This window comes from Camellia sinensis, chromosome 5 (assembly GCF_055761805.1).
Source record: "Camellia sinensis isolate YWXY chromosome 5, ASM5576180v1, whole genome shotgun sequence".
NCBI classification, from domain to species: domain Eukaryota; kingdom Viridiplantae; phylum Streptophyta; class Magnoliopsida; order Ericales; family Theaceae; genus Camellia; species Camellia sinensis.
The window spans coordinates 141,226,570-141,235,035 of record NC_138965.1 but is presented as its reverse complement, the minus strand read 5'-3'; the positions used below and the strand labels follow the sequence as shown (position 1 = coordinate 141,235,035).

The 8,466-nt window shown below is 32.9% G+C and overlaps 1 protein-coding gene across 1 annotated transcript; it reads right to left on the bottom strand.

Annotated features, from left to right (window-relative positions):
- Positions 1 to 535: 535 nt before the first annotated feature.
- Positions 536 to 4,621, bottom strand: LOC114289956 (uncharacterized protein At2g34160). The gene is made up of 5 exons (XM_028233803.2): positions 4,433 to 4,621; positions 2,538 to 2,586; positions 1,847 to 1,909; positions 1,058 to 1,122; positions 536 to 952 (listed from the first exon to the last, which is right to left on the bottom strand). Exons 1-5 carry the CDS (start codon positions 4,538 to 4,540, stop codon positions 842 to 844), a joined length of 396 nt encoding a protein of 131 aa, XP_028089604.2. The 5' UTR covers positions 4,541 to 4,621; the 3' UTR covers positions 536 to 841.
- Between the last annotated feature and the right edge of the window lie 3,845 nt (positions 4,622 to 8,466).

The window sequence follows — 8,466 nt, the reverse complement described above, 5'->3', positions numbered from 1 at the left end:
ATTAAGTATTTTATTAATACAAGAGGTAAGTGTCCTTTTTTTTTAATTTTAAAAATTAAATGTTATGTACGTTTTTTGAAAAATGAAAAAATATTTAGTAGATTAATTTATTATTTGTGTAAAATATTTTTTTCACAATATTTATAGAAGAAATTATATTCAATTATTAATGTATTCAAATTAATTCAGGATTTTTTATACACATACTTTGATTGTATTAATAAAAATTTAAATTCTACCTTCAGTGATAAGACCCCAACTAGTATATGGAAAAATCTTCAGTGTGCATTACACGGAATATATATTTTTTGTTTTCTAATATTATCTCCAATGGGTTCTCAAATAGTCCATTAGAGTCAAAACACAATTTAATTGGTTCTCTTTTTCTTTTTCTGATAAATCTTATACTCCTTTTGAGTACAAAACAGAAAACCATCAAGACTATGAAAACTAGTAGAGAAAACAGTCTTCAACTGTTCAATCTATTTTTCATGGTTAGTACACTGTTCAATAATCTAGCACATACTCTGCAAAGCAAAAAATGATCTGTAAATATTTATTTCCTGCTTCTACAGTCATTGTCACTGTCATATATTGTGCCATTACAACAGGGAAAAAACGAAAGTTTGAAAGAAAACAGCAAGAAAAATTACAATTAAGAAAGGAAAATGAACTAGAGAAAAGCTAACAACAACATATTTCATGTTTTGTTCTCTTATCAACCACGTATCAGAAGCAATCTTAACTAGAGAAGTACCTTGATATCTCTCTCTCTTATATCTAAACTAGTGTAATAAAAAATGGAAATGTAAAACTACAAAAAATGGAACATAATATGATGCTAGTGTTCGCTTTCATCCTGTTCATTATCTTTAGCAACCGTCTCTGGTGTCCGAGTCGAAATGGTCATCAGAGTGTCGAAATTTTCAGTCTTCCCAAGCAAAATCTCAATCTGGACATGGAAAAAGAAAATGTAGATGCTATATCAATGGTTGTCTCAGTTAGATGATTTATTTTGAACTGGATATTAATAAATATATTACCACATAACACTCACCCTGGCCTTCTGAACAAGTCGGCCCTTGGATTCATCTTTCATGCCAACAGTAGATGTCAAAACTTCTGTTTCATCCCAAAACATAATTGGCATTAAGATGATTATTAGCAATAATAAGAGCATAAAATTATCAGTTCTCTCTGTTTCCCACAAAGAAACAAAATATCCATCGTGCATAATAGATGATGTTGATATGCATTAACGAGGCATGAACACTCCATTTTAGTCACCGTAACAGTGTCCAGAACATGTTGGGCACTTAAATGCCTAGGACACGCCGGGACACATGTCGGACATGTCACATGCCATGTCAAAATTTTTGATTATATTTTTCATGAGACACATTGGGAGACACGTCAAGGACACGTGTCTATCTAGACATGCTAAATGACACGTTTGTATTTTATTATTAATTTTAGAAAGTTGGTTTGGTGGTCAAAGTATTTGTATTTGAAAACAAGAGGGTAAAAGTTGAAGAAACATAAAAACAAAAACAAAAACTTTCCTCTATATGTTCAATCTTCATTTAAATAGTACTTTCTATATTGAATGATGTTTAAATTATAGATTGGATAGCTTTTTCATGTTAAATTAGTGCAAGATTTTTATTATTTTTGGTTGTTTGTAGATAAAATAAGAAAAAAGGTAAAAAAAAATATATTAAAAAAAAAACCTTTCTATCACATTCTCATTGTGTCTATATTCTAATTTTCTAAAAATCATAATGTCCCATACCCGTGTCCATGTCCATGCTTCATAGGTAAACATTAAAAGGGCAAAGATTCTTACTCTTTTCAATAGCCAGACCATTATTCTTCAGAATCTCAGAAATTGTGACAACTGTAGTGATTGCTGTGACATAATTACAAATGTGAAGACAGTCAACAAGCATGTTCAATTACCAAAAGATGAAGTGAAGGATAGCAGAATTAATGGAACCTTTAGGCTGTGTTGGGATCAAGAGTTTGAGGAGGAATTTGTGCTCAAAATTAAGCTTGTATTTCATTTACTTTTGCCTTGTTTTTTCCATTCCCTTCACGGATATCTACTCAAAACCTTGATCCAAACACACCTTTAACAATTTGAGTCCAAATGCCAACAAGGTGTGAAAACCATTTGTACTTTAGTTTTTCAATGGGATCAAAAGATATATATGAGCTAGAAAGTCAACGGACAGGACACAAACAAAAGAAAGAAGAAAAGGGCACCAAAGCAGTCATATGGTGTCAACACGAGCTCCTTTGGATGCATGTCTTCACGGAAAAAGTGAAGTAAATTTTTTTTTTTTTTTTTTTTCTTGCTACCATTTGTTTTTATGCCCATCAAATGAACTTGAGATGCTAATTCACAAAAAAAAGACATGAGAAATTTGAAATAACTCATGTATGGAATGAGGATGACCCTTGAAAATCCATCGGTTTCTTACTCGTGCAAAGGTGAAAGGAAAAGGAACATATAAGAGAAGTTCCAGGAAAAGTACCCATGCCCAGAGCAGAAAGCTCAACCTCATTGTGCTGCTGTATGTACCTCTTCATCAAAAAGACATTAAATTAGTAAATGTGAAAAAAAATTATAGACTTGAAAAAATGAAGCTTTAAGATTTTCTTTTTCATTTCATTTTTGTTCCAAAGAAAGAAACTCAACTAGAGTCAAGTAATTGCATTGGACTCAGAACGAGCAAGCCTTAAAACCAGATCTCCCCCCCCCCTCTTTTTTTATGTAATTAATTATTTTAGCAATGCTAGGTATCATGAAAAACCTTTCATGAAAATAATCATGAAAATTTTGTGACCCTTGAATTACACTTAAAATAAAGCACCACACACTAATCAAGGTAATCCAAGGATCATAACTCTTTCACGATCATTTTCATGAAAAAATTTTCATGATCCCTAACTTTTCTCTAATTATTTATTCATTTTTTGTTAGCTAGCGAAGAGGGGAAGTCATTTGAAAACATGGGGCCGATCATGAACCTCGATATGTCGGCATTGGTTGTGTAGCCTAAACTCACGAAACCAAGAGTTAAATAAAAAAAAATGGAATAGGCTGAAATTTCATTCTCATGGGAAAAAAACATCACAATATTACCTTCTTAGTAAAACTTTCGGTTGTATATGTTGGAAATGGAATACATTTTCAAATAATAGCATTATAACATCATGCAACTAAAACAAATGAATAAGCAAAATAAAAATTATTGCAAGGGAGGTCAATAAGACAATGAAAAATAATAATTATGCATTTTTCTTTTGAATTTCTCATGTGACAAAAATGGAGAGTAGAAATTATTAGTTCTCATTTCTTTTCATTTCCTCGATTTTCTCAACAATCAAATAGAAATTTCTCCATACAAGAAACAAAAGAAGTTCAAGTCTCCAGTTTACATAATTGATATGCATATCTCCGCCTCTCAAAATTGAATTGAAACACAAAAACCACCAATTAATTGTAAGAAAGATTCGGATAATGCTGAAACAGAGAATCACAAATAACTTGTAAATCAAAAGGACAAAAAGCCAAGCTAAATCTTATCAAAGTAAAATTAGACCAAGTAAAGTGTGACAGAGAAAGATCAATGAATTAACCAAATCCAAATCAATATAGAGATGACATAATTCTACATTGAAATAGAAAACCCAACCCTAAAGTTTAATTTTTTTTTTTTGGTATAGCAAGACAGTCCTAGAAAGTGTTGGAAAGTAAAATTTTCCATACAACTCACTTAAATACATAGATTTCAAATTTTCAAAAAAATTTTAAGATTTTTTTTTTCTTGTCAAATTGGGGAACAATTGCCACACTTTCCAAATTTGCACATGGTTCCATCCACTTTGTTTAAATTAGAAACATATCATATGAAAACCAATTGCTTACTTGATTTTCTTATTATTAGACACAAAAACAATAGGCCACACATGTGTTAGTAATGTGAAAACACTTAATTTTGTTTTAATGATAAAAATGGGGAGTATTACCCAGTCACCCAGATAAAAAAAAAATAGGACAATTATATAAAACATAAGGCTGTGTTTGGTAAGACTTTGAAAAGTTGATTTCACCCCTGGTTTTGAGTGTAATGCTTGGTTTGAGCTTTCAAAAATTGATTCCACACTCACGTTTCAAAACACGTCTATCCCGTCAATCCGGTCAACTTTCCTGCTTTCCAAACTAAATCCTAGAATTTTCAATCATTTTTGTATAAAATTTATCCTAATCAAACATGCAAGAAAATAAAAACAAATTTCCTTTTTCTTTTTCCTCGATTTCACTTCACAATCAACCACTTCCCACCATCGTGTTCTTTCTAAATCAATAAGATCCAAACATAAGCAGAGAAAGATATTCAGAGAGAGAGGGGGTGTAGGGGTTTACCTTGGCGAGATTGACATAGAAGAAGAGGGGTTTCTTGGTGTTGGAGACTTGAATTCTGTTCTTCTTATGAATGTCAGGGCTTGTCACTGGAACTACCTCCATTGCCATCTTTGATTTCTCTCTCTCTCTCTCTGTTTTTCTTCGGTGCGTGGTGCGGGAAAATGGGGGAAAGTAGGCGCGAAAGAAAAGTGAAAACCGTTAGTGTGCTGGTATTTATAGGCCGCGCTTGTTACTCTGGAACATTAAAATGAGAAGCAAACACGTTTGATATTTTGACCACGTAAATGTGGAGTGATTGTTGGCATTTGGTACTAAAAATACAATGGACCATACTTATGCTGGGTGAAAATTGAATTAGTGCTTATGAATCGAAATCTTAATATGAAATTTTGAATAATTTTAAATTTCTATGTCTTGATCCGTTGTATTACTGTTGGTACTTTATCTATCACACAATTTTTTTATTTCATTTTTTTGGGTAAATTAGAATCACCCTGCATTGAATTTTAAAAATATATTAAATTTTATAAATTTAATTGTTTTTTAAAAAATAAAATTTTAATTTATATAATAATTAATTATAATTTTTTCAATAATTAGTCAATTATATGAACAAAAATTTGAATTGTCATATATTTTATGTTAATATATATAAATTTGTTTGTCTTTGTTTTTTCACACAATTCGCTTCATTTTGATTCACTAACCTTTTATTAAAAAGAAAAAAAAAATATTATGTAATTATATTAAATTGATAATGTTTGTCAATTTTTTTTACGAATCTTATGAGAAAATGAGTGCATACTTTTTCTTCTTTTTTTTTTTCCCTCTCTTTTTTGGGATATTTAGTCTAGCATTTTTTTTTAACTTTTAATTATGGGAGAAGTCTACACTATTGTTTATATCTTAAGATCTCTCATCCACGCTCATATATCACACCCACTTGCTCATTCTCTCTCCTCTCTCTCCTTTCCTCATCCCTCTAGGGTTTCAAATTTATCCACAACAATTTCTCTCCGCCGATATTCTCTCCTCCTCTACCACCACTATCGGCGGAGGAGATCTCCCACATACAATGACGCATTCACAAACCTCCCTTCACCGTTGCCAGCACTGTCAGTATCGGCATCATAGGATGCATCGTTGCCTCCTGAACTTGTTGCGTCGGAATCGCAGTTGCCATTACAGTGTTCTGATGAATTTTGTATATGTTTTTTATGTTAGAACACTGGATGATAGTCCCAAATTGAAGAAAGATAGTGTCAAATAGAATGTGGATGTTGAAATTGGATTTTATATCATTATAGTTTGGGAATGTGATTTTATAGTTAAAGGGTATGTGCATGGTGCTTTATTTGGCAATGCTTATATATGCTAAAAAAAAAAATTCACTTTCTGTGTTTGGAAAGGGTTTATGACTCTCTACCAGTTAAGGGTCTATGTTCCACATGTGATCCTTCCAAACTATGAAATTAGTGTTATCCAACTTCATTGTAACAAGCAATCCAATATTCAAGATCAAAGATCAAGATTTTAAGGAACTGCAGTACCAGATGAAAAAAACGACTCCATTGTAGCAATCGCAAGTGTAGACTGTTAATATATACATATATAATATATAATTAACATATTATATATGTATATATTATTCTTTGTATTGTATTCCATATTTAGATTATAGGCTCCTCCCTATTAGGTATGTTCAAATCTTGCCTTTTTCTTTCCCTACCTTATTCTTTACTTACCTTATTCTCTCCCTACCTTATTCTTTCCCTTTCCTTTGTACAACACTCCTACATAGTCCTATATATATACCCATAGTTTTGTATTGTAAAATCATTAATTCAATACAATACATATTATTTTCTCTCTCTACTATTCTAACATGGTATCAGAGCTTAGAGTCAAAATCCTTGATCCTCTTAATTCCGGCAGTCCACAAATATTGCTCCATCCCCTACACCCAGTTTAGCAACACCACGTCTCCATTCTTCTCACCTTGTTATTTCTTTTTTATTGCTTTCTATGGATCGTTCTGATATGGCCCAACCAATTTCCATCATTCTTGATGGTTCTAATTACACCATTTGGGCTCAAGCCATGTTTAGTTTTCTCAAAGGGAAGAAGTTGTGGCGTCTTGTTACTGGTGACACTGTCAAACCTGTCAAAAATACTAATGAACTTGCCTTTAAATATGAAGAACGACTTGATGATTGGGATAGTAAAAACCATCAAGTCATCACATGGTGCCGTAATACTTCCATTGTCTCCATTAATCTTCAATTTAGGCGCTTTGACACAGCAAAGGAAATCTGGGATTTTCTAAAGACTCGTTATAGCACCACTGCTCTTGCTCACCAATATCAACTTCTTAGCCAACTGCATCACATGCGACAAGAGTCCGGTCAATCTATCAATGTTTTTCTGTCCCAGATGTATGCTGTTTGGGATTAACTGTCTTTGTCTGAACCTAAATGGAACTGCAAGGAAGATGCTAGTCAGTTCTCTACATATTGAGATGAACAACGCTTGATATCCTTTCTGATGGCCCTTCGGGATGATTTTGAACCTGTTCGAGCTTCTCTTCTCCATCGTCATCCACTTCCAACCTTAGAACATGCCATCTCCGAACTCCTTTCTGAAGAAACTCGTCTTGGCTCTCTCAAAACTCCACAGACTCACAATGTTCTTGCTACTTCCCATCAGCCTAGCAAATCATCCGTTGCACAATCATGCACTTATTGCCATAACTCTAATCATAGTTTACTTACATGTCCAATCCGGATTTGTAAGTGGTGCAACAAGACTGGTCCTGGCCACTATCAGAGTGACTGTTTCAAAAATCCCAATCGCCAACCTCATGACAATCGTTCTAAAGGAGGTCAATCTCGATCCCATTACCGCTATCGGCCCGCTACTCATTCTCATTCTACTGCTGTTACTGCTGCCACATCTTCCTCTGATGTTGCTCCTCCTGAGCACAACCAAACCTTCACACTTCATGACATTGAATCCATAGTCAAACAGGTTCTCTCTACTTCTGGTACACCCTCTACTGCTCTGTCAGTCACCTCAGGTACCTCCTCATGGTTCTTTGATTCTGCTTGTTGCAATCATATGACATCGGATTCTACTATTTTCTCTTCTACTATGTCTATATCTAATATTCCTACCATTTATACTGCTGATGGCTCTCCCATACATGTTAACCATATAGGCCATGTCTCTACTTCTACTGTTTCCCTTCCTAGCACTTATTTAATTCCTCATCTTACTCTCAATCTAATCTCTATTGGGCAACTTTGTGATCTTGCTCTTACTGTTCTTTTCTCTTCCTCTGGTTGTGTTGTGCAGTACCAGATGAAAAAAACGACTCCATTGTAGCAATCGCAAGTGTAGACGATGGAGAAGAAGACACGAGCATCATTGTCAAAACACAATTTTCTCTGATTTGGTCAAAACATAAAAACAATTGTGAGCAAATCAGATAAAATTGGTTAAAATATTGAGAAAATTATGAGCAAGTTAGAGAAATTTCAAAATATAGAGAACAGAGAAAGTTAGAGAAATTTCAAATCAGAAAAAATTTTACCGAAAATTTCTCTACTTTGAAATTTTTTTGGATCAAAATTTCTGTGAAAAATATTGAAGGATCCCAACCACTATGAAAATGTTGTATGTTTTTTATCCTATAAAATCTTAATAATAGGGGTCTTAAAAAAAAATCCATTTTTTTACTATATAATTTTCTAAATATGAAGGTAAAAGTAAAATTTTAAATATTTTTTTAGTGTTTATTTTGTTCCAATTAATTTCTATTTAACAATTTTTTTCTGAAAAGCCAAAGAATATTATCCAAATACCTTATCCGCTGGAGCAAGGATCCTCTAGAGTTTTTTTTCCCTAAAGTTTTCTAGAATGGTGCATTGTGTGGTTGAGATTTAATGACAAGTCACATCAATTTTTCAACATTAAATCTCAACCACACAACAAACCACTCTAGGAAACTTTAGGAATAAAACACTCTAGAGGAT